The sequence below is a fragment of the Pituophis catenifer genome, unplaced genomic scaffold (genome assembly GCF_029215685.1).
Source record: "Pituophis catenifer annectens isolate HBS135680 unplaced genomic scaffold, rPitCat1.0.hap2 SCAF_1, whole genome shotgun sequence".
Taxonomy (NCBI): domain Eukaryota; kingdom Metazoa; phylum Chordata; class Lepidosauria; order Squamata; family Colubridae; genus Pituophis; species Pituophis catenifer.
In genome coordinates, this window is record NW_027256881.1 from 124,524,815 (window position 1) to 124,552,317 (window position 27,503).

The following is a 27,503-nucleotide window of genomic DNA, read 5'->3' on the forward strand; positions in this document are numbered from 1 at the left end:
TCAGAATGAGCACTTTTGGCCCAGCGGATGATCCAGAGTTGTTGGATTGTTCCTGATAAAAGGGCTTGGGAGCGTCTCCGATAAATGCACCTGGGAGGAAACTCTCTTTGGCAGATAAACAGCTGTGCAGGCCCTGAAAACAAACAAACAGGTGTTGCATTAACAGACCAGCTAGCCTGAACACTTCATTCTGCTTGGCTAAAATCGATAGCTGGGTAAACTTTGGGCAGGATCTAGTCACTGTCAAGCCCTTTTAAGTCTCATTGATTCTTAAAAGGTAATTAAGCCTATCTTCTTTCATTGAAATAAGTAGGATTAAACAGTGCTTAACATTAGCTTAAATGTGCCTCTGTTTCTGGCAAAGTGGAGTTGTAAATGTTCTTATATATTATTATTATTTATGATCTATTGGCATGAATAGTAGCTATAATGCATTTTATCTGATATGTCAGGATGATAATGTGCTGTATCTAGGCCATTCTGCAGAATAGTCCATATTCTGAAAGTATTGCCACTGGATGCCCTGCAGAATGCCCATATTCTATGAGTATCGCCAGTGCTAGCTTGGACTGATGGGATCTGTAGCCCAAATTATATAGGGGGCAACAGATTGCCTTCCCTATGGTAAGCCAGGGCTGGTGGAGGCATTTTGGAGGCCATGTTATGATTCCTTTAAAAAAAAATGGCTGCTGGCATTTGAAAAGACCCATCACCCAAGCCAGTGAGACCCCTACCAGTAGTACCCCAGGAAGTTCTCTATCACCCCAACTTTGTCTTTTGAAAGGGGCAGGCAGTGATACTTCCTAACAATGCAGTGGATTGCAGCCAACCACTAATTTGCATTCAGCCCATATTTGATCCAAAAGAGGTAATAGAGGCTTTGCAATTCATTTAAAACTTAAAATTAAATTTAAAATAACGAAGTTAGGCATGCTAGAAATAGACCTGTGAGTGCCGTGTATGGAATAGTAGTTGTTTATTTTGATTATTCAACTTTACATACACTTGTTCTCTGTTTCTTCCACCAGCTCCCCTCAAGATGTCACCATCTTCTTGGAAACAATAGTTAAAAATGACTAGAGATCAGGGAAGGAATGTATGCTGAGGGAAACAAGCGGTTGAGTCTTTTCCCTAACCTGGAGAATGCAATACACAGAGACTGCTTTTTGCAGAAATTACCTGGTCTTTAACAAAGCCAGAAGGATTATTCCCAGGATAAGAATGATGCAGGAGACGTATAGAATAGTAATGACTGTGTCATCTAGAATTAAAGTAGGGAAACAATTAAAAGTGCATCCAAGCTAATAGCAATATTTAAATTGCAAATTTAATTGCATGAATCAGCCAGGTGTATATACTATTTCCTTGCAAATTTCAGAAAAATGAGCAGGCGCTTCAAGTAAGTGTCTCTCCCTATTTCCCCCCCACCTCTCACACACAAGGCTATAAAGTACCATGGCTATCTGCCATCCTCCCTGAATTGCTGGGAATTCGGCAGCATATAAATGTAATGAAATAATCCCAACAGTAATACACGGGGCTATATCAGCACATGCCAGATTAAGAGTCCCAGACCAAACACCAGCATTTGCAGAAGGGTATCTGTAGGGAAAGATCAGGCAAATGATTCCACTCTCCATTTAAACTGAAGACATTTACATGCTCTTGAACAGTGGCCTAACCCTCCTCTCCTTCCAGATAGAAACAAGGATCAGAACAGGGCTGGTTTCAGCAGCCTCCTGCCCTCCCCACTCCAGCATCACCTGTGCTCTTCCCTCTGCAGACCTCATGCTTTGTAAGCCTCGGGGTCCATGGCAGGGGTGGAGGTTTCCTTTCTTTTTGAAAGTCCAGCTTACCGTAAAACAAAGACTGTTCACCAGTTACAGGAAGTATTTTTCCAGGGAGTTCTATCTGCGATGAGTAAAGGTCAGCGTCTCCACCTGATATCTGGCCTTTAAACATGAGAGAATATAAAAACAAGAAGGTGTGAAAGCAAGTAAACAGGACATCCTAACATGGCTTCATGGAGTGCTTTCCTGTTGGAAGCCTGCCAGCCAGCCTGATCGCCGGCTGTGCTCTTTCAGGATTCTCCATTCCACTCAGTGGTGGATTTCAAATTTTTTTACTACCTACGGTTTGTGGGTGTGGCTTGGTGGGCATGGCATTGCTTGGTGGGTGTGGCTTGGTGGGCGTGGCAGGGGAAGGATGCTGTAAAATCTCCATTCCCACCCCACTCCAGGGGAACGTTACTGCAAAATCCCCATTTCCTCTCAATCAGCTGGGACTCGGGAGGCAGAGAATAGATGGAGGCAGGGCCAGTCATAATTTTTACTACCGGTTCTCCGAACTACTCAAAATTTCCACTACCGGGTCTCCAGAACTGGTCAGAACCTGCTGAAACCCACCTCTGATTCCACTCCCTCTCATCTGTCTGCCTGTTCTCCATCCTCTCTGCCCTGCATCCCAAAATCTCCTGGAGTTTTTTAGGAAGAGGTTTTTAGGAAACCTCTTTCTTCTCCCTCCCCATCCCCCCCAAAATGGGGATTTTTAAATTTTGTTTTTATTTTAGCAAACCTCATGTTTACTTCAATCTCCCCAAACATGATATCCCTTCCTTTGATTACCGGTATATAGATGCTTTGGCCAAAAATAACCCTTAGGCACAGTTTGTTAAGTATTATATCTCAAGGAAATGAGAGAAGTAGAAAGAGATTCTAGCTGTAATTATTTTAGATAAAAGAAATCTAGCTACAGTGCACAAATAAAATAAGAATATTTTGTCTGAATACCTCTACTTTATTAGATGGGAGAAAGATTGTTTACAATTCCATTAGAATGGATTTAACCTAGCTTCTCAGTTATAACTTCTAAAACATTTCTAAACTTCCTTGGAAGTCACTAGGGTTTATTACAAGAATGAGTACATATTGTTTAAAAAAATTAATAGTTAAAAATAATAGAGATGACATTACATAATACATCGGAGATACGGAGGATCCCGGATCTGTGCACCTTTCGTCGCGCTCTCAAGACTTTTATTCCATCAAGTCATCCTGGCCTAAATCTTTCCCCTTTAAAATGTAAATTTTAATTTGTTTTTAAAATTATTGGGTGTTTTAAATTTGTCTCGGCCAAATTGTTTAATTCGGTTTTATTCTGTTTTTAAATTTTGTATTTATGTGTTTTATTCTATGGCTGTTCACCGCCCTGAGTCCTTCGGGAGTAGGGCGGTATACAAATCCAATAAATGAAATGAAATGAAAAATCAAAATAACACACACACACACAACTGTAGAGAGAGCTTTAGCTGTCGCTCCCTATCAATTAGTTATTTACACTTCCAAGCAAGAAATGATTTGTGCAGGTCTTATGCTGTGCTAAAGGAAATAAAAATTGTTAATGACATGCTACTTGATGCCTATTGCAAATGTCATCATTTAGTGGTACAGTTACCTCTGTCAATTGCACTCCTTCTAAATCCTTCCTTCTTGAACCTTATCCACTTGATCAAGATTCTGATTTTGTCATACTTGAATTCTGGTTCTCATCCTATGGAGTTGCATAAACCCCAATTCAAATGCAACTCCTCCAGATCTCCACCCCACTTTTTTAAAAGCTACAATGCTTGTTCAGTTGGTTTCTTTGCACAACTTGAGACCCAGGGGTGAAATGTTCCCAGTTCGGACCGGATCTCCTGATCCGGTAGCAATGGTGGCGGGTGGTTCGGAGAACTGATAGCAAAAATTCCTGCGCCCCCCCCCCACCATGCCCAGCTGAGCCGCAGGATCATCAGAGGCTTTTTTTTTTACTTTTAAAAGCATTTTTTTCTACAACCTCTTCCGATGAAAAAATGCTTTTAAAAGTAAAAAAAAAAGTCTCTGATGATTGCGCGGCTCAGCTGGGATCGTCAGAGGCTTTTCAAAGCATTTTTTTCTGCAACCTCTTGGCCGAAGAGGTGGTAAAAAAAATGCTTTGAAAAGTCTCTGACAATCCCAGCTGAGTTGCTTGATCGGCAGAGAGGTATTTTTTAAAAAGCCTCTCTGACGATCCCAGCTCAGTTGCCTGATCGGCAGAGGCTTTTCAAAGCATTAGAAAAAATGCTTTGAAAAGTTAAAAAAAAAAAAGTTGATCACGCCCACAGAACCGGTAGTAACAAATTTTACATTTCACCCCTTTTGAGACCACACCTTTTTTGATACGGCCCTCCCAAATTTTTGAGTGCAATTCCCAATGTCCCTCGAAATGGTAACTTGTAATGGTTTTATGCATTGGAACCAGTGAAATCTGTTTAACGAGCATCATGTAATTTCAATTAAATTTGTTTTTAAAATAAATTGGATAGCATTTGTTTTTTATATTTTGATGGGTTAGTCACTCAGAAATCAAGTGAGACCCTTCACCCAAGTATCCCTTCGCACTGCTTCTCTACACAAAGGTGCCCTCATAGTAAAGTATGATTCTATCCCTAATACATGTAGTATTTGAAATGTTTGTGAGTACAAGCATTACCAGCAGTCAATTAGGCACCAAGACTCATGGCTCTAAGGTTGCTTGGTTTACAAATAGACCACATCTGTAACTTTCTCCAGCACTGATCTTAAAAGCTGAAACTAAAATCTTTTAGCTGGAACCCTGATTCTGTGTGGAACAAGTGTCTGTGTGCTTCAAACATGGCTGGGGGACATCTTTATTTGTCCTGAGAGATATTCCCCCAGATGTCATGTTTGAGTGGTAATATCAGGGGTGAAATTCACTTACTTTCTCTACCGGTTTGCAAATGCACGCCATCGTCCACACATGCGTAAAGCCTTCTGGGCATGCACAGAGGCTTAAAATGTCGCAAAAAAGCGACATCATGACGTCCGCATGGGTGGGTGGAGCCTCTCACAGCTGCTGCTACTGGTTCACCCAAGCCGGATAAAACCGGCTGAATTTCAGCCCTGGGTGATATGGCTTTAGGCAACAGAGCTGAAACAACTGTGGAGTAGGACTAGAGTCAAAAATGGAGCGAAACTAACTTTCGCTTTGGTGCCCATTCATTCTGTTTCTCCAACTAGCATCCCCTACAAGGAAGACCCTCCCAGAAAGATGCTGAATTATTGTACCAAGTTAAAAGCAAAAGTAGAATCGTTTCCAGCTTTAGTTCAGCTCTGGTGACTTCAAGAGCAGCTACATGCAATATACTAAGCAATAGTAGAGTAGTAATTTTCTGTTGGTTTCTTTGGGACATGCTTTTCACTACCTGGTGTAACAAAGAGCTTGCTATTTCTTAGGAGTCTTTCATCCATTGACTAACCTGGCCTGGCCCTACTTGGTCTCCAAGCTTAGCATCTGAAGCAGATGGTGCTAACTTCTGAGCTTAAAGTAGACAACATCAAGGCTTGACCAGATCGACTTACGTAAGCAAACCTTGCCATGGAGCATACGATGGAACCACTGGCACACAGACTGCTCAGCTTGTGATGCGGTCTCACAGGTACACTTGACTCGAAGGATGGATCCCCACAGGTCCACATAAGCCACTCTGCAGTCAACACTCTCTGAACAAATTGGATCAATGGCGTTCCAAGTCTTGAGGCAGGAGTTTTCTTCAAGGCAGGTTTGACTGATGTGCTTTAAGCACTTTGACGTAAATGCCTCATATTTGCTCCTTTGGAAACACAAGGCAGAATAAGGGGAGCATAAATATAGAGATATATAGAGCCCCAGGGTTCCTTTTGATTGTGATGTGCAACAATCAAACATAGGACAAATGAGAGAGGATGAAAAGAAAGCAGATCAGAAATCTCATGAGAACTAAAAGGAGGAATATGAAGGAGGGCCTATTCAAAATACTGTATTTTACTTATAATTTCACAAATTGATTGGAGATCCCTTATTTTAAGCAATGGATTATAAAAGTACTGTACCTAGGCTGGAAAGGATTATTGTCCCTGATTTAAAACACGATTGGGACCAGAATTTCTGTTGCTAACCAAGATGATTGCTAAGTAAGTTGCACCTGATTTTATGATCTTTTTGCCATGATTTTTAAGCTAATCACTGAAATTGTGATCATGTGGGTCCTTAAGCAAATCTGGCTTTTCTGATTGGCTTGGCTTGTTGGAAGCTGACTGGAAACAGCAATCATGTCACTAAAATGCTGCAACTATCATAAGTACCTACCAATTGCCAAGCCCCCCAAAGTTCGATCATGTAACTGTTGGGATGCTGCAACAGTTGGGGGAGGACCAGTTGTAAATTAATTTTTTTATTGCCATTGTAACTTTGAACAATTGCTAAACAAATGGTTAAAAGTGGAGGATTACCTGTTTTAAATGGCCTGAAAGAATATTTGGCGGGGGAAGCAACATCTCTTATTAAAAGAATGCATGGAGAAAGGGTATCCTGGACTGCCACTTAAGACTATATGTATATGATTCATATTGATGAACAATTAAAATTTGCTTATCTAATATGCCCTGCCAATGCTCGTAAATTAGAGAAGATTAAAAGGAAGACTTAACTCACAGGGAAATAATAATGTTAGCCTTAGCTTATTCTGTACCTTTGGAGTATCCTCTGGAATACTTTTGTTTTTGAAAACTTAAGACACTGTCATTTAAATAGATAGACTCAACCCATTTATGTATTTTCATATTAAGCCCACTTCTGCATGCAAGCAAAAATGCATACCAGCAAAGCTTGTTTTCCCGACACAATTGCATTACATGAACACAGCTAGGCGTTGGGACCATTTTGATGGCACATGGATGGCCGTGGAGGAATTGTCTGGCTTGATGGCAGTTGTCGTCTGACTGCATACAGTCGCAAAAGGTCAGCATCTGAGCCACCTGAAAAGGCATATTGGCATAGAAGGCGTGTAGGGCTGCCCGGCATCGATTTATATCACAGGAGCTTCCATTTATTTGGCACACTTGGAGATATAAAGACAACTGCTTGTTGCAGACTTCATCATTCACACATTCCATGTTGGCTTGGAAGCAGGATAGCGGCTGCTTGTACTCTAAAGAAAGAGCAGAGCAAAATACAATTACAAGATCTGAATGCCAAGAATGATCTAATGAGCCTTTGGGTCTCATCCTTAACTGTCTCTTGAAGTGCTCATACCCATGATAGGCAACTTAAGGCTCTTTCAGGACTCTTTTTCCCTATCTCCCGAAGCCATTCTGACCAGCATGCCCTAAGTCAGAGGGGTCTCCAAACTTGGCAACTTTAAGACTTGGAGACTTCAACTCAATTCTGGCTGGTGAATTCTGGGGAGATTGAACTCTACAAGTCTTAAATTGGAGACCTCTGACCTAAATCCTTGGTTCTATTAGCACTAGGGGCAACGTGGTGTGGATATTACATTTGTATAACTGCTTGAGACCTATCCACAGGCATTCAATTTGCATAGGTAGAAGTAGAATACCAAAGCAGAGAGGCTTTTGATTCAGCACAGCTTCTTCTTACAGCTGTCTGTTGTTAGCCATCAGTGTTATCATGGTCAGTGACATGATACATAAGTTAGTCTTTCTGGAGAGTTAAGTAAGATATTACAACAGAGAAATCCCATTTCTCTGTTTCCCATCTGGTAAGATAATGTAAGGAGGACTTATCAATGCCAAGGAAGAGAACCTATGGGAGAAAGCTTTGTGTGATGTGTTTAGCCTCTGGCTATATTAGCACACAAAAATATTAACTGTCTGAATGAGAATGAGGACTGATGCATTTTTGAGAAAACGTATGTTTTTTCCTAGGACTGCGATGTGCAAAGCTAGATAGATTTAGGCCAATTCAACCTATGTGGGTCCCAGAAGAAATATTGGTATTGATTTTTACCATAGTTTGAAAGTGCTGATAACTTCCACTGTGATTTTGCTTTCATGTGATCTGCAAGAAAAGAGATACATCTGTTCAAAAACAATGGATTGCATGATGCAGGTTCCAAAGTGAGGTCAAGTGGATGACAGGGGAACATTGCTCCAGGTAGTCCTTGACTTATGACCGGAATTAGGGCCAGAATTTCTATTGTGCAGTGATATGATTGTAAATTGAGTTGTGCCCAAATTGATGACCATTTTTACAATGATCATTAATTGAATCACTGTGGTCATTAAGTGAATTGCCCAAATTGTGATCACATGATCATGGGGTGCTACAATATCATAAATGCAGAATTGGTCATAAGTGTGAGGATTGAACTTTTTTCAGCAGCATCGTAACTTTGGATGGTCAGGAAATGAATGGTCATAAGTCAAGGACTACCTGTACCATAAGTTCAACCAAATAAAGCTAATGAAAGATATTGAAACAATTCTTTTCTTGAGTCCTCTTTTTACACTAATGAAATGCATTATTATGATTCTGCAAACAGCCTTTTCAGCATTGGCCCCAGATTTTTAGAACTCCTTTCTAATAGATCTCGGTTTAGCCCCTTCTATTCTAATATCTAGATTTTCCATGAAGATGCTTAACTTCTAAGTTACTTGTGATCATATACAATACATAAGCATCCACTGCAGGGAAGGAAAAGTAAAGCAAACATTGTTATATAAGTGTGCTCTTTGGTTCAGCTAATGGTTCCTCATTACACATTCCTAGACCTGGAAAATTGCCACACTCGATCCCAAATCAACTGAACACTGAGGCACAAACTGTTCTTTAAAATACACAGAGACCCAGTGAATTTAAAAATGCAGCAAACTTTTACTGTTATATTTTTATTCTTACTCGCACACACTCTCTCTCTCATCCATACTTACCCAGCATCCTCAACTAGGTTGCCAGGCACTAGCCAGAGGGATGGAAGCCACCAAGTCTGGGATCCAAAAACATCTCAAAAGGCTGGCAGGCTTTAGGACCACTTTTTATCCCCCAGAGGTGGTGGGGAGGGCTTCCTATGCAGGCCCCCAACTCCATTGTTCTTTTGTTCCTTTAACGACTTGGTTCCTTTCCCCAGGGAACTTTTCCTGGCTTTTGCCCATTCTGTTTACATGCCTTCATCACTTTTAGGTATGGTGGCTTCAGCCTAGTCTCCCAGCATCACAACCGATATAAACTCCACCCCTTCTGTGCAAGCATCTTGAAGTTGCACGCATACAGGTAAGGAGCTGCGTTTATCATTCTGATAAAACAATCACATTCCATGGACAGTAGGAAATTAGTACCCACCCCTTTCCTAGAAGAATTAAATATTTTAGGAAATATTAAAAAGGCAGAATATTATGTTTCCCTGGATGAGAAATGGAGAAGCATGTTTTAAAAGACGAAGCAGCTCCCACCTTCTTGCTGCCTCCCACCCTTTGTCAATGGGCCAGAGGCAGAAACTCAATTTTTGTCAATGGACCATCATCTGCAACACAATAGGACCCATCTAGCAGCAGAAACTCACCACATGGCACCTGGGAAGATTACATCAGCCAGCAAGGCTAGCTAAGACCCCCATCCCCTGGGAGTCTCACAACCAATCAGGATACTCTTTCTGGGCCCCAGGAAGTTCAAAGCCAGAGAGGGCATAAAACACAGGGACTCACTGCATCTCGCCCCCTTTTCTGTTCAGGAACTCAAACCATGTGAACCTGTCCACCATTAAACCATCTTTCCAAGAAGTCTCCATGTTTCCAGTGTCTTTTTTCCCCACTTGGAACTGAACCCAGAAGGATAATTCTTCTAACAACAGTTTTAATACAATAGCCTATATCGTAGAGGAGTTTCTCAGAGTAATGCCAGACATTGCTTTTCATTTAATTACGTTTAAATCAGGGGTGGGTTCTACATTTTTTTACTACCGGTTCTGTGGGCATGGCTTATTTTGTGGGTGTGGTTTGATGGTCATGTGACAAACAATTATTTAGGATTTAGCAGAGGTACTGGTCTACCAGGCTTTTAACTGTTTGCAGAGCTGAACCGGTCTATCCATTTGTTTTTGGAGCGTTCCGGTCTACCTATTTGTTTTTGGGAGCGGACTGGTCTACCACCACACTGCCTTTTACCGCTGATCAGCTGTAGCGTGGCCCTTTGAAGCACCACGGCAAGAGTTTAAACAATTTTTTGCCGCTCTGCCACCACCAAGAGCATCGGAAACCGCTTTCAGGCAGCTTGGCCTCAATTGCCAATCTACCACCACCGAGCGGTTTACAAGGAGCGGATCAGTTCTAGCCGATCAGTTGGGAGGCTTCTTGGCTTCTCAATTTAAAGCTAAGGTGTCTTGTTTTTTTTTTCTCTTCTTTGTCAAGTAAGCCCTGATTTTTTCCTTCTAGCCGATCAGCTGGGACTCAGGAGGCAGCAAATAGATTGGGGGTGGGGCCAGGCAGAGGTGGTATTTACCAGTTCTCTGAACTACTCAAAATTTCCACTACCGGTTCGCAAGAATCAAGGAGAACAGGTAGCAACCCATCACTGGTTTAAATGGCACCTTAGCTCTCACTTTCCATGGACACAACATTGTTTGAATTAAAAGTGACAACTTTAATGCAACTATAGCTGCAAGACATGATCTTGGGTGTATTGATTAATGCATGGCAGACCATTCTTCCTGCATGATCTATGCATTTGCAAATCAGATTTCTTTTTTCTGAATTTCCCAGGAGACATTGGAACTTAACAATAATAACAAAACTGGACAGATGATATTTTAGTTAAATTGTATTACAGCAATATGGAATTAGATACAAAGAACTCAAATAAGTGGATGTATTTGGCTTATTTACAGGTAGTCCTCGCCTTAAAACCATAATGGAGCCCAAAATTTCTGTTGCTTAGCGAGACAATTGTTAAGTGAGTTACACCCCATTTTAGGAATCTTTTTTTTTTTTTTTTTGCCACAATTGTTAAGCTGGAGTCTTACTGAAGTTGTTAAAAACGTGGCTATTTCGCCTGGCCAGCCTGGACTGATGGGGTTTTTTTTAATGGATTTTAATTGATTTTAGGGATTTTATGTGTAACTTTTAACCCAAAGTTTTTGTTTTATTTTTCTGTTTTATTGTTGTGAGCCGCCCTGAGTCCTCTCGGAGAAAGGGTGGCATATAAGTCTAAACAAATAAATAATAAATAAATAAATGAATGAATCATGTACTTATTAAGCAAATCTGGTTTCCCAAAGTGACTTTTTGGAAGGTTAGAAATGGTGATCACATCATCCCAGGATGGTGCAACTGTCATAGATACATGCCAATTGCCCAAATTTTGATCACGTAACCATAGGGATGCTGCAGTCATGCTCTGTACATGGGGCTCCCCCGGGGTGCACCCGGAGGCTCCAGCTGGTCCAGAATGCGTCCGCGCAGGGGATTATGGGAGCGACAGGGTGCTCCCATATGAACCTCTCCTGCGCGAGCTGCACTGGCTCCCGGTGGTCTTCCGGGTGCGCTTCAAGGTGTTGGTGACCACCTTTAAAGCGCTCCATGGCTTAGGGCCGGGGTATCTACGAGACCGCCTTCTGCCACCAATAGCCTCCCACCAGCCAGTATGCTCGCACAGAGAGGGCCTCCTCAGGGTGCCATCCGCCAGACAGTGTCGGCTGGCGACCCCCAGGGGGAGAGCCTTCTCTGTGGCGGCGCCCGCCCTCTGAAACAACCTCCCCCCAGAGATATGTACAATACCAGACCTCCGGACTTTTCGTCGGGCCCTGAAAACTTATTTATTTCACCTAGCCAGGCTGGCTTGATCCCACAGTTTTTGGTTAAATTTAACTGATTTTAATTGGGTTTGTTTTAAATTGTGGCCAAAAATATTTAATTATTTTAAACTGTTTTTAAATTTGTATGTTCTGTTTTTATTCTGGCTGTTCACTGCCCTGAGTCCTGCTGGAGAAGGGCGGTATACAAATTGAAACAAATAAATAAATAAATAAGTGTGAAAATTGGTCATAAACCACTTTTTTCATGTTGTAATTTCAAACAGTCACTAAACAAAGGGTTTTAAGTTAAGGATTATCTGTGTACACTAGAAATTCTGTTTTGATGGGATATCTAAGTAGAATAGTAACCATTGTCTACAAGTAGAAACAAGTTTCTGCTGCATGGTTGCTGACTCTAGTGGTGCATGAAATTAAAAAAAACAAACCTGGAAAATAATCCAAAGAAGGTTAGTCTCCCCTAGTCACTCAAACTTTTACAACTTTAAATCATTTCTACAACCCAAGGTTACAAATATCTACTTGCAAGCAACATTCAGTCGGTTCCCTGGACCTTCTTTTGATGTCCATGTACGTTTGGAAAGTAAAAAGACAAATAAATCCATTACCAAGTGTCATTTTGTCCATTTCCAGTTTGGTAGCAGTGCTTCCTTTGACCATCATTTTTATTACATATGATCCCTTTTGAAATATGTTTTAACAACATGGGAGGTAATTTTAATATGATTTTAATCAAATGATCAGATTACATGAGGTTTCTATCCTTTTACTTCCCAGCCAGAATCAGGGGTGAAATCCAGTAGGTTCTGACAGGTTCCGGAGAACCGGTAGCAGAAATTTTGAGTAGTTCAGAGAACCGGCAAATACCACCTCTGGCTGGCCCCAGAGTGGGGTGGGAATGGGGATTTTGCAGTATCCTTCCCCTGGAGTGGGGTGGGAATGGAGATTTTACAGTATCCTTCCCCTGCCACACCCACCAAGCCACACTACGCCCACCAAGCCATGCCCACAGAACCGGTAGTAAAAAAATTTGGATTTCACCACTGGCCAGAACCCTTCTGCGCTATACTGTAATATGTTATTGCCCAAACTTGTTTTTCTGCTAGTGGATATTAAAAGAAATGTGGCTGATTTCACCATGAATTAAAGCTTTAGCAATGATTTCTCCTTTTTTGCCCTACCAGCTAGGAAATGATTACCACAGATTCTGAATGTGATAACCCGTGAAAATTTGGAGAGTATTGAAATCAGTGGCTGTGTGAAAGCCACTAACTCGTTGTCTGAAACATGGTTTACTATACATCAGTTGCCTTCAGGTTGAGCCTTCCTGACTCTCAAGCCGTTTGTCATCATTTGTCTTAGACTGATGGTACAACCACGAGAAATGTAAGACACAGTGCAGTGCAGAATAATCTAAGGGACAGTGAAACTAAGTATTGTGTAGGGAGTAGAGAAAAGACAATGCAAGAGAGAGATTCAAGGCTGGAACTTCCTTATAAATGGCTGTTGTTTAAAAGATAAAACATATACCTGGATTGTGGCTTTGAGTTTCCTCAACTGCATAGGTTTGCTTTCCAGTGGCAGAATCTTGATATTTCTGGGTGGACTGCAAGCATGTGTTGTTAAATATATTTTTCCATATTTTAACGCATCTTTTATGCGCAGGCTGTGAACACGTGCAACTGCCCATCACTGTTTTTTTGAGCAACTTCCATGCAGCAAAGCACTGCTCTACCACCATTTCTAGGCTGCATTTTGCTGTCTCTGCTCGGCACACTCTCTGGAATGTCTTGTATTGTGTAAAACAGGTGTGGTCTCTTCGACAGAGGTCCTTGGCAACCGAGCAGTCATTTCCCAATTGGTTTGAGTGGACCATCCCTGGAGATTTTATCTGATCCAGAGGTGTGAATTGAATATCTGTGCTGGAGGAAGATTCTAAGTTCCCTGTGAAGAGAGAGAGTTCATGTCAGGTTGTTTTCTTTTCATTTAGTAAAATCTCAATACATTTTATTCTCACGATTACGCATCCTTGATGCAACAATTAACAATTTTGTCTTCCAGGTGGCTTAAGTTTAATGCGTATATTCTTTAAAGCAGTGATTTTTTCCCCCAGGCTCACACAGACTAAGAATAATATATTTTTTAAAAAAACGTATCCTTTAATGAATGGCAGAGAAGTGACGTGCTCTGAGCACTAAGCCATTCTTTGGAATCATTTAGGAAGGATGCTCAGCTCTACAGTCTAGCAACAGTTTTGAAAATCTCTGGGGTCAGTTCCATCCAAGAACTGTCATGGCCACTTGAGGCTCTTGGGACCTCAGGATGAGTGCAGCTCAGCCTTAATTGGTTTCTTTTCTTTGTTATCTGTACCTGCAAAAAAAAAAAATGTGTCTGACTGTCAGGGATGATGTCAGATCGGTCATGACTCAGTGGTTTAGAAAGAAAGAGCCTCTGACTGCACTTGTAGTGAAAGGAATAACTTTACTAAAGCCAAGTGGTTACAGGATAGGAAAAAAAAAACAGATCTGAGGTTTGAGTGCAAAAGCTGCATAGTTACTTTCCCCTTTCCCAGGTCCTCCCTACCCAGTTATCTCCCAGGTGTCCAATTAGATTTAAACAAATTGTTTTGGTAAAAGTCCCAAGGTTTTAGTGGGCTCGATGATGATTCTGTTCCCTCGGTTGTGACCTTGGGGTTGATTAGCTCATGTCTCTGGCAGGCATTTGGTTACCGTTTCTTATCTTCCTGTTTCTTGTCGTCCCCCTCTCCCTTTATTAGCTCCCTCCCCCCTGGAGTGCATGGCAGTTCTGACATCTACGTATTGATGCGGTGAAGCAGGATGGCAGCACTGACAGAGCACTCCTGTGATGCTGCATCAGGGACAGAGGTGGGTTTCAGCAGGTTCTGACCAGTTCTGGAGAACCGGTAGTGGAAATTTTGAGTAGTTTGGAGAACCGGTAAATACCACCTCTGACTGGCCCCGCTCCCATCTATTCTCTGCCTCCCGAGTCCCAGCTGATCGGGAGGAAATTGGGATTTTGCAGTAACCTTCCCCTGGAGTGGGGAGGGAATGGAGATTTTACAGTATCCTTCCCCTGCCTCGTCCACCAAGCCACACCCACAGAACCGGTAGTAAAGAATTTGAAACCCACCACTAATCAAGGACAATGGAGGAGGAGGAGGAGGATGTTTCCTTAGTGAATGTTCTTAAGACAGGAGGAGGCAATCTTTTAATAATGGGGTTGCATTTGTTTGGGTGACAGGAGATTACAGCAGGTAGCACAATAATGGAAGGGAGGTGAGAGCATATCATGTAGGTAGGCTGGGCCAGAAGACTTTTAGATATTTCCTCCAGACTTAGGAAGACATGCAAGGATGCTCTATGCCACCATTTGGAGTGTTCCCGGCTTTAAAATAAGACAATGGTAGAACATGGTGTTGCCAGATTTAGTAACAGGAGCTAGATAAGGATTCAGGAAATTGCTATCATAGGGCTTTCATTTCAGTGACACTCTGGAGCCAAAAGTTGTCTGCTTGTTTGGTTTGCAGTTTATATGACTAATACACTTGCAAAATGGGAGTCTGGCCAGTTAACATAGGATTTAAAGAAACAAAATAAAAACAGAGACAGACAGTTACATAACATAATCAAGGCCACATGCCAGACTGTTCCCATCTTAAAACCATTTCCAAAACGGGCTCATCCAATCATCCAACTCCTAGGGGAATCACCGGTTTTTAAGGCTTTCTGGAAGGCCAACAGGAGAGGGGCCATCCGAATCTCAGGGAAGTGCTGCTCTTTCTCTTTCTCTCTCTTTTTTAAATATGATAGTTATTAAAGAAATTTTTAACCAGTTTGAACCAATACAAATACTTGAAAGGAAAAATAAAATAAGGAACAAGGGTGAATAAGTAAGAAAGAAAATAGAAAAAGAAAGGAAAGGAAAGGCAAGAAAGGATGATAAAGAAGATCATAAATCTTATTGTTTTATAATCTTCTTATAACACAATCTTTTCAGGGAAATGCTGTTCCAAAAAATAGGCTTCAGGACAGAGAAGGCACAACTCCTGAGTACCATTAGATGACATTATTTCACCGACACTGCAGCTGTCTATTGCCTGTCCTTAATTCCTCACAAGGACCTCACACATACTCAGAAAGCCTTTTTATTGTCATACTAAAGTTACAAGAGGACAGGTGAATAAGAAACTTTCTTTTTACAGATTTTATTCCACTAAAGTTACTGTCCAAGTGTTTTTTTGCTTTTCAGCTAGCTGTTTAATTATAACTTGGTCTGTATAATTGCCTCTCTCCAATGTTCCTCCTCCACTTCGTCTGAACAATTTCCAGACATTCAAACGTTTTCTCCCTCTCTTGCTGTACCCTGTATAAAAATGGCTGATTTAGAAGCTATTGCTGGAATTAATGGGCTGCTGTTCAGGGTGGTTTGCAATTCCAGAAGTTACAATATGCATCTGGCAGGCTTCCCTCCCCCCCACCAAGTTTTTTAGTTTTTTACAAACATATAAATGCGTGAACAGTGTGGCACCTGGGTATCATGCATTCTAATAAAAAAACAAAAACTAGTAAAATTAATCATAGTTATTACATTCAATCAACTTATATATTTCTAATAATAATACACATTTATAATAAGTTGTAGTCTGTCGTTATTTAATTATCCCATAGTTTCTCTTGTTATCGCTTCTATTTTATTATAGAAAAGTGTATACACTAATGTTCCCCCTCTCTTGTTTCTATCTCTTATTCTAACTTTTAATCATATCACCCTTTATTAAAAAAAAGTTTTCTTTCTATCCTACCTAACTTCTAGTCATGCACCTACCTAAAAAAGGAAAAGAAAGAGAGAGAAAAAGAAAAGCAAATCAGAACAACAACAAAAAGAGAAATCATCTATCCATTGTCTCTTGGCTGCTTCAATACTTTAATTGCGGACTTCCGGTGGCTCAGGCCCAAATGGGAGCTTTGATTACTCAAGAAGAATTAATACAACTTTCGACTACTGTTCAAGCCTTGGAGATAGAAGAACCTAAGGATCAAAGATAGACCCGAGCGGCAGCCAAGTGTCAAGAAGAATTAAGAATGCAGCAACTTCAGATGATTCAAGACACTACAAAAATAGAAGCAGTGGGAGGAGCAAGGCCAGAAAGTAAAATGCATGGAGATTTCCAGCAGATGCTCCAAATGCTTCAGGGGGCCAAGAATGGCAACTAGATTTTTGACTTGGAATGTTAATGGCCTAAATTCACCACAAAAGAGGAGAAAAATATTTCATTATTTGAAACCGTTTTAAAATGATGTAATTTGTTTACAAGAGACTCATATTAGAAGTAAAGATCAAAAATATTTAATAAATGAAAGGTTAGGTATACATTTTGTTGCATCTGCCCCCGAGAAGAAGAATGGTATAGTTATATACCTAAAAAAAGATTTAATTGCCAAATTAATTGAAGCAGGTGATCACGGAAGATTTATAGCAATTGAACTTTTAATAAAAGGAGAAAAAATATTTTTAATTGGAGTCTATGCACCAAACCAACAACAGGAAAAATTTTATAAGCTTTTACATTCCAAATTATTACAATGGGATTATAAATCATGTATCTTACTGGATACACAATTGGAATGGAGTTTTGGACACTAAAAAAGACACAAAAAGGCTCTTGCAGAATATCTCAACGCGTTCCAGATTGCCAAAATCATTTTTTGAAATGATGGATGATATGGAGTTGAGAGATATCTGGCAAGAGAGGAACCCTGAAGAAAAAGACTTTACCTTTTTTTTCTGATAGACATCAATCCTTCTCTAGGATTGATTTTATATTAATTATTAATGATCTTTTTTCTAGGGAGAAGAAGACCAAGATCTGCCCAAGAGTTTTAATGGATCATAGTCCAGTTTGGATGGAATTAGAGTATGGAATGGGATCTAAGAGGTCTTGGAGGTTAAATGAAAATCTGTTTAGATATGAGGAAAATGTAACAGAATGTAAAAAATTTATGAGAGAATTTTTTATTATAAATATGCATAAGGGTACATCTATGGAAATGGTTTGGGATACAAGTAAAGCATATATGAGAGGTATTTTGATATATTTGAATAATAAAAACAGACGTAAACAGGAAAAAAAAGGAAGGACTTAGAAGAGGAAATTAAAAAAAAAGAACAAGCTTTGATATTGAACCCAGCAGACAAGAAAATAAAAGAGGCAATTAACTTATTGCGAGGGCAATTTAATATGTTAATGGCAGATCAGGTTGCAACTAATTTGCAATATGCTAAACATAATACTTTTTGCAATGCTAATAAACCAGGGAGATGGTTAGCATATTTGTTAAGGAAAAAACAAAAGTCACGGACCATAGAGAAAATATAATATAAAGGTAAAGAGATTTATCAGCAAAATATGATTAAAAAGCATTTTTAGAATTTTATGCGAGGTTGTATGCTAGTGATAAAATTCAAATAGATACTTACAGAAGGAGAATATTCTTACAATTACAAAAGAGCAAAGGGGGGGGGTCTAAATCAACCAATAACTTCTGAGGAGATTATGTTTGCAATTAAGCAGTTGAAAGTGGGTAAAGCTCCTGGGACGGATGGTTTGACAGCTGCTTATTATAAACACTTGCAGTCAGAAATGGTGGGACCCTCAAAGAATTATTTACTAACATACAATCTGGAGGAGATGTACCCCCATCCTGGAGGACAGCTAATATTTCTCTGATTCCAAAGGAGGAGCAAGACCACACTCAGCCAAAAAATGATAGGCCCATATCACTTTTAAATACAGATTACAAAATTTTTGCTAAAATATTAGCAAATAGGTTAATGACAGTCATGCAACAAATGTTTCATAATGATCAAACTGGTTTTATAAATGGCAGAGTAGAAGAGTAATGTAAGGCAAGTTGTTAACTTATTGGAGTATTTGGGGAAGAACAACCAAATCCTTGCGGTGCTGATATTTCTTGATGCAGAGAAAGCATTTGATCGATTGAACTGGCAATTCTTATTGAAAATAATAGAAAAGATGCAGTTTGGAGAATACTTTATACAATCTATTAATGCAATATATCAGAAACAAACAGCGCAAATAATAATTAGTGGTAGTTTAACAGATACTTTTAACATAGAAAAAGGAACAAGACAAGAATGTCCTTTGTCTCCATTATAGTTTATCTTGACCTTGGAATTTCTGTTAAGTAAGATACGTGGGTCGGATAAAATAAATGGAATTAAAATTAGGCAGTATGACTACAGATTACGAGCATTCGCAGACGACTTGGTTGTTACTTTAACTCAACCATTACAGTCAGTTGTAGGTTTAATGGACATAATTAATCAATATGGACAAGTATCTGGATTTAAAATAAATGCAGGGAATATGAAGATAATAACTAAAAATATGACTATAAATCAAAAAGATGAATTAGAAAGACTAACAGGATTTGAAATTGTTAAAAAAGTTAAGTATTCAGGAGTCTATATTATGACATCAAATGCGAAATTATTTAAGCATAATTATGATCCGTTGTGGCAAAAAATACAGAGAGAGATGGAAAACTGGAAAAAATTACAATTATACTTGTTAGGAAGAATAGCAGCAGTGAAAATGAATGTTTTGCCTAAGTTTTTGTTTCTTTTTCAAATGATACCAATACTTTAAAAAGATGAGAATTTGAAGATATGGTAGAAAGGTATTAATAATTTTGTCTGGGCAGGGAAGAGACCGAGAATAAAACAAAAAATAATGCAGGATATACGTGAAAGAGGAGGTCTCAAAATGCCCAACTTAAGACTATATTATGAGGCAGCTGCTCTGTCAGTAATTAGTGACTGGATGAATTTAACAGAAGAAAGAATATTGAATATTGAGGGATATGATTTGGTTTACGGTTGGCATCTTATTTATTATATGATAAGAAAGTGGATAAGGCTTTTAAAAGTCACATATTAAGGAATGTTTTATTGTGTGTCTGGAAAAAGTATCAATATAAATTAAACTATAAGTTACCAATGTGGGCAATACCCAGACACGCGATAGAGAATATAAGTGTAGAGCAAAAACAAGACGTGATTACTTATAAAGAGCTTCTTAATATGGAAGGAGGTATACTACAATTAAAATCTTTGAATCAACTAAGAGAAGAAAGGATAATTCAAACACGGTTTCAATATGTACAGTTGCAAGCTAGATGGAGAGAAGATCAGAAAATTGGGATTTTGCAGAATGAGGAGAATTTGGTAAAACAGATTAGAGATCAAAGTCAAATGCATATAAAAAGGTTGTATAATGCATTGGTAGAAATAGATTCAGAAACAGAGTTAGTTAAGGACTATATGATAAAGTGGACACAAAATATTGAAGAACCAATAATGATGGAAACATGGGAAAATATATGGGTTAGAAATGTAAAATTTACGCAAGCCCAAAACGTAAGAGAAAATTTTTATAAAATGTTTTATAGATGGCATCTAGATCCTAAAAAGCTAGCCTGTATGTATCCAAGTGTGCAACCTAAGTGTTGGAGATGCGAATGTGATGATGCCACGTATTATCATATATGGTGGACATGTAAAAAAATTAAGGCATTTTGGATAAAAAATATGGTGGATTATCCAAAATATTCTCAAAAAGAAGATAAAATTTACTCCACAGCTCTTTTTGTTAGGTATAATTACAGATTGTACTGTTATAGAGACTAAGTTGATCTTAAATTTAATAACGGCAGCCAGACTCTTGGTAGCGCAATATTGGAAGAAGGAAGACTTGCCTACTACTGAAGAATGGACACTAAAAGTAGTGAATTTAGCAGAGATGGCCAAAATTTCAGTGTATTTAAAGGACCATTCAAATTAAAGATATATATCGGAATGGAGAAGAAGGATTGACTATATTTAAAACAAATATCGGACTAAAAAGTTTCAAATAGCTTACGAATGAAACCAATATTTTCTTCTTGAATTATGTTTTGTTAGTTGAAAGGGGAGTTAAAGAGCAAGAGGGAGTTTGGAGACTACAGAAAGTTAGCTTATTTTAGCTTATGTTTGTTATGCTATACCCTGTTTTTGCTCTGGGAAGTCCGGGTGGGGTGGGTGGGGGTAGGGGGGTTGGAGGGAGAGAGGGGATGGGGGGGGGTGGAGGAGGGAAGAGGGGGAGGAGGGATGGGAAAAATTGTTGTAATACTTGTTAAAACTTTTTAATAAAAAAAATTACTTTAATTGCTATGCTTTTTTTTGACTTACCTCCCATATTCCTCTCTTGGAACTTTATCTCTGTCTGTATCTACTTCTTGGCTGTTCAAGCTAGATATTTCTCCCATCTCTACCATCTTCCACTGCCTAATTTCCAAAATTGGCTTTAATGTGCATACTGTTCTAAGTAGTAATTTAGAAATGACTTTGTTCAAAATAGTCGTTTTTCATGAATTATGAATGTGATCTTTTTTGAGTGGGGGGAATCTAAAGTCCAGTACAAGTGCTTACAAGAGCCATGGAGTTTCTAATTAGATGTTGGTTGATATAATCCTATGATTGCTTTAATTGATGAGCTCCTTAAAGTGAGAAATGTTTTTTTTTCTTAGTACAAAACCATTATACAACGTTACTATTTTATCTGATAACAAAAAGCCGACAGTTACCTTTATCACTGGAACATTTTTCCCCCAACCACATTCTGATGCTGCAGTTATCTTTTATGCAGATGCAGTCTTTAAATTCTGGGAACTGGTCAACTAAAAACTGAGTTATTTTATTACAGTTGGTTGAATCTTTTATTGCACAGCTGTTGCCTAGATTTCGGAAATACAATACTGTTAATTTTTTTTTAAATGAAAAATCAGCACTTCATTTTTCTAAGAAAAACCTGTGACACAATCAAGACTCAACATTTTACTTCTACCATTTTCAAGATTCCTTTACTATTTAAAATTTTGGATGAAAATCAGTGGTGTGTGTGTGTGTGTGTGTGTGTGCCCTGCCATTAAAAATCTTCTCATGACATGAACTATCCCTGAAAGATGTAAACAATTACCTACCACAGTTTTTATCGAGTTTTATTAATCAAGACAAAAGTCTGTAAAAGTCCTCCAGCCAACAGGGGGTAGGGGGGCATTTTTAGTGTTGTGCAACATTTTTCGGTTGCTCAGAAACAGAGAGATCACAGTTCAGAAGCACATTGGATGGCGTTCAACATTTAATTAGCAAAATAACAAGACTTCAGTCTACTCTTCAGCTGGTTAGGAGTTGTGTTAAATGGTGTACCTTTTTTTTACAGGTATCATGAGGCTTGGTCATAAAATTGACTCAGTTGCTCAGCTAAAATGCCAGAGATATAATCTTGCCCAAATCTGACTTTACCTCATTGTTTCCATTATTACGGAATAGTGGGAATATTGGCACTTTGGGCTGGAAAAGTTTGTCCCTTCAGTTTTCGATCTAAATATAGTACATGATGAGGGAATCACTAGTGATTGATTCAACTTTTTTTTTGTTTTTACTAAAAAAAACCAAATGCCTGGGATGCTATCAGTTATAATTTGAACTAGAGGATTTTTATGCTACTGCCATTAGAAATGCAAGTTACTCTAAATGGGCACTGTGATTAATTCCCTAATTTCCTAAGTTACATACAGTATATACACATATATCATAGAAATATGTATGTATGTATGTATGTATGTATGTATGTATGTAAGTAAGTATGTAAGTAAGTAAGTATGTGTATAGATTTATGATTGTAAGCTGCCCAGAGTTACTCTATGGTAAGATGGGTGGCCAATAAATTTAACATATAAATAAATGTGTATGTATGTATATGTATGTGTATATATATACATATTTATTTAGTTGTTTATTAAATTTATTGGCCACCCTTCTTGCACACACACACACACTTATTTGTTTATTAAATATATTGGCCACCCATCTTATCACAGAGTAACTCTGAGCAGCTTACAATACTTACAGTACAGTACAATCTATACCAGTGGTCGGCAACCTTAAACACTCAAAGAGCCACAAAGGTCCTAACTGGAAGCCCCCCATTCAATTCTGGAGCCGACCAGAAGTCTGGTTCCCCCACCATAGAGTCTCCTCCTAGTGCGGTGTCGTTTTTCCTCTTCCTGTCCTAACCAAAAGTCCTATCAATTGTGGAGCCGACTAGCAACAGAGAGCCACAGCAGAGGGATGAAAGAGCCACATGCAGCTCCAGAGCCACAGGTTATTGACCCCTGATCTATACATACACATACATACAAACATATTTCTTTGTTACTAAATATATTTACATGCTGCTCATCTTACTATCCGGAGTGACTCTGCGCAGCTTACAATGCTGAGGCTATGACTCTAAACAAACTTATATGAAAATAAACACCCCAGTGGTCAAATGTGTATGCAAGGGTGGAGAACGTATCCAGAGTTGAATTTGGGAGGGTTCTTAATGCCTCTGAGCTTGATTTTCTTCTTGGTGATATCAGATTAAGCTCAGTTCGTCAAGAACCCAACAACTGAATGAGTTTACAAGAATTATGATGTGACATAAATGTGCAATTCTCCATCTATAAGAGCTTCCCATACATGTCAATAGAAATAGGACTGTGAAAGAAATAAGGTAAGTATACAAGCTACCCTTTTTGTTGAAGTGACTGGGAATACAAGGACTTGTGATGCCCTACTCATACCCCATCTTTGTGGGAAAATGGGAAAAGATGAAATGAAAACAAACCAATGGAGATTTGATGTACTTCTAAAGGTTTACAGACATTGTATGAAATACTCTTTCTGCAATACACGGCTTTATACAAGTTACCTGAAATGTAACAAACTTCTTCAAGTAAATTCCAGACACTTTCACATCCATTTCCTGCAGCCACACATCTCTCTTTCAATTGTTGACACGTTGACGTCTGTGCCTGGTAGGTACATGCATTCAGGGAATATAGAAGCAGCACTGCAAATCAGGCAATATAAACTTTATTAAAGTGTAGTTCGTTTGCACTTATTCAGTATGTTAGCTATTTATTCTGATTTATTCATTTATTTATCAATCAAATGTACACGGCCACTTATCTTCACCAGATAACTGCGGGTGACTTACAAAACATATGAATTGGAAAAAATAACCTTGTAAAAGGCACAAGACAACACCAAATTAAAAAAATATCAGAGGCTCCTGATATAACATAAAACAGAGATATAATATGTGGGGTCCACTGAGCTCCTCAGCCCAGTTAGTGCCTTTCCCAAATGAATAGTTTATAATTCTCACCATCCTTAACTAACATAAATAGGGACATGTTGACTGGGAAATGGGAAGTTAAATTGATATGCACAGGATGGAATAGATGAAAGGGAGAACAAACTCTATCTCTCTCTCCTGTCTGTTTCCCCACTTCTCTTTCTTTCTTTTGCTCTCTCTCTCTCTCTTTCTTTCTCTTTCTTTCTTTCTTTCCTTTCCATCTGTCTCTCATTATCTCTTTCATCTCTCTATCTCCATCTCCATCTCTCTGTCTCCATCTCTCTCTCTCTCTATCTCCATCTCTATCTCCATCTCCATCCATCTTCTCTTCCAGTTATCCCCATGGATTGGAGACTAAATGTTCATTATTGTCTTAAAGATACCAAACTCACTCTCACATTTAGCAACTTGTTTTCCATCCTGCTTTTGATTTTAGTTAACATCTCTTGCACTTGGTTTCTGGCACAGTTACCAGGACCTTCCCAGGTTGATGCTGTCCTGGTGGATTATTATCAAAGATGCATTAAACTGATAGAAATCCCAATAAAAAAAAAGCCTAGGAAAAAATACAATTATGGGAAATTTTTCTAGGACACACTTTCATTTACAGCTCCATACTGTGCATATCTGATCTGAAGAAAACCCATTTTCAAAGAGATTCTTGAGTAACAATGCAGATGCCCATTTGCAAATAATTAAGTAAGGGCCATCATCTACCTCTAATGAAGCAGCAGCTGCAGCAGTGGACTATCTGCATTAGGGAACTATCTGCCCCCTTGGGTTTGGGATCAGGGTTAGAAATACAGTAGAAGGAAGTGCAAGAAGTTCATCTTTGGACTGTTGAATTGCATACACGGGTTATACAGTATATTGACATTTCCTTTGGTGCTGGTGTGACAAATGTGATTTTTCTAACCGAATCTTGGTCCAAATTACAGAACAAAATTATATGATATATCCAATTTATCTAATCTGAATAGATTTTGCAAATATTTGTTTGGTATGTTTTTTTTTAAGCATACAGTTGTCTGGAGGGCTTCCCCAAATGCATAATGAAATAGGGATATGATATTGTATTAGACTCTTCCAACTAGGTACCAATCCCTGGGCATTGCCATACTGTCCCGTAATTATTTATTAATTAAATTTGTTTGCCTCCCATCTTACCACAAATGATTGTATTGTAGGAATGAAAGTCCAAGATATCTGGGAGACAACTGGTTGGGGAAACTGTTTTATTTTTATTTTATTTTATTTAAATCAGGGTTTGGTAAAACTCACCAGCAGGTTACAGTGAGCTGAGTGACATGGCTTAATCAGTTTTGCAGGATTTATTTAAAATGCTGTTTTAAAACTGTAGCTGACCAGGAGGGAAAGGAAGCTAAGACACAAAGTATCCTTTCAGTCTTATATTAATGCATTCTGTATGCCTATATTCACTATTCTTCCTTCCTTTTTTTCATGCCTGGCCAAAAAGAAATGTTACCAATACTAGCCATCATTCTTCTTGCGGCCTTACATGCTCTTAGGCTTTTTACTTAGCAAACAACAACTATTTGTTTAAACTGTTCCACTTCCATGTCTACTGGGTATTTATAGATTTGAGTAGGTCAGCACACTCACTGAAATATACTGACCAAATATAGATGACATCTCTAGCAAAAAGCAGTCTTCCAAAAGTAAAATATCACAACCAATCAAACACTATTCTGGAGATGGTATTAAAGTGTGAAGTTAGCACTTGTTCATCAACAACTTGTTTCTAACCTTACCAGGGATAGATGAAAGCTGTTCCAATCAGACACGGCCTCTTAGAACAAGAAGCACAAATGACTCGGGAAGTGTCTAGAGCCAGAAAGCATTTAAAGGATTAGCCAGGCTTTACACAGCAGCTGTAGCCCTGGGCACAAGGAAGCTACTCCTGCAGACAGAACACATTTACTTTGATTTTTGTTGGCCTCTGCATTGCGTGGCTTGCAGTTGAAATGGGTGCTGGTCTCTATCTCCAACACAACATGAAATGTTGGCTATGATTGTGGAGCCCTTCCTTCACTGAATTTCCTTCAGGAGCTCTTTGCTGCTTTTCCATGCAGATGATATTAACTGGAGACAAAAATCTGGGGATCTGAATCTAGTCAATGACTAGATTCTTTTAGGTTCCTAAAAGAATTGGGAGGGGGGAGGAAGTAAAACAAACAAACAAAAAAGCCGATTTTTGGAATAGCTTTTCTTTCTCATCTTGACTGTACTTCCATGATCCTCTTGAAATATATATAACTCATGGGGTTCTCTCCAAAAAAACAAAAAAAAAATCATAGTAAGTCCAAATATGGTAAATTCTAGAATCTTAGGAGAAGTGCTTCTTCAGCCCTTCAGGTATGATTGATTGTGTGAGCAAGACGTTTTGAGCTAATTACTTATTTTCTTATACAGATCATAAATGAAAACTATAGATAGACAGGAAATAATGGCAACAATAAGGAAAGTGAATTTGAGGCCTGGGGGAAAAAAACCAATAGAATAATTTGGATATTTATATTTTAAATCCTGTTCTACCCTAAGGGTCACACAAGCTTATACGTTAGCCTTTAAAAATGTTATTTTGGGTGTCTTCAAGTCATTGTTGACTCCTGGCAACTGTCTGGATTAGTCCCTGCAGTTTTCTTCGTAGGTTTGTCCTTGCCTGCTTCCCAGAGCTGAGAGTGACTGGCCCAAGATTACCCAGCTGGCTTTCATACCTAAGGCTGGTACCTTAACCACTAGACCAAACTGGCTCTTTTTTTAAAATAATTAAGGCCATTGTTTATTTTTATCATGTTAAAATGGGATGGGGAAGAAGGAGAGAAAGAGACAGAAAAGAAATTATCTTGGAGCTAATAGTTAGATCACCCATTATTATTTTCAGTGCAATTGAAATTATTGGGAAACTGATAAGAGACACATGTTGGGCACACACTTTGATGCTGCCAAACATTTTATTTTATTTTATTTTATTTTATTTGTTTGCTGCCCATCTTTTTACCCATTTACCCTTTAGCAGGCAAGCAAGGCTGCAACCCTAGCAAATATAATTGGGAGTTACCCTAATTATAGAGAGAAATATAAGTGAGATAGATGACATCTAGACAATATAGATAGATGATAGGTGGAGAGAGAGAAAGAAAGGGGGGGAGAGAAAGAGAGAGAATAGATACAGAGGTAGATGATAGATAGAGATAAATAGAGATGGATGATTGGGGGGGGAGAGAGAGAGAGAGAGAGAGAGACTCCTGTTGAACTAAAGCAAACTTACCAGCGACGAACAGAATGGAGTTCATGGCTGAGGAAGTTCCAGGTAGACTGAGCACAGCAAACTACCTGTTGCTCTTTAATCCTCTCTGAAGTCTCCCTTTAAACACGAGGAGTCATTTCAATACCACGCTCCGTCGGACAGCGCTCCGCTCGTAGCAAACGCTTGCGATTGGTCCAATCAGAATCGGCGGGACACCCGCCCGCCCGTCCTCCCACCCTCTCCCTTTCACACCTGCCGGCTCTGCGTTTGCTGGAGAGCAAGCACAGCCCCTCTCTCTCTCTCTCTCTCTCTCTCTCTTTCACACACCTGTTGGACAGGTCCAGGCT

General features: G+C 39.1%; 1 protein-coding gene across 1 annotated transcript; it reads right to left on the reverse strand.

The window, feature by feature from the left end:
• On the reverse strand, nt 1-27,202 carry GFRAL (GDNF family receptor alpha like). Its single transcript, XM_070954788.1, has 10 exons — nt 27,178-27,202; nt 23,457-23,597; nt 21,286-21,435; nt 13,151-13,564; nt 7,825-7,875; nt 6,676-7,006; nt 5,400-5,650; nt 1,857-1,952; nt 1,180-1,261; nt 1-133 (listed from the first exon to the last, which is right to left on the reverse strand). Exons 1-10 carry the CDS (start codon nt 27,200-27,202, stop codon nt 1-3), a joined length of 1,674 nt encoding a protein of 557 aa, XP_070810889.1.
• Nucleotides 27,203-27,503: the final 301 nt, after the last annotated feature.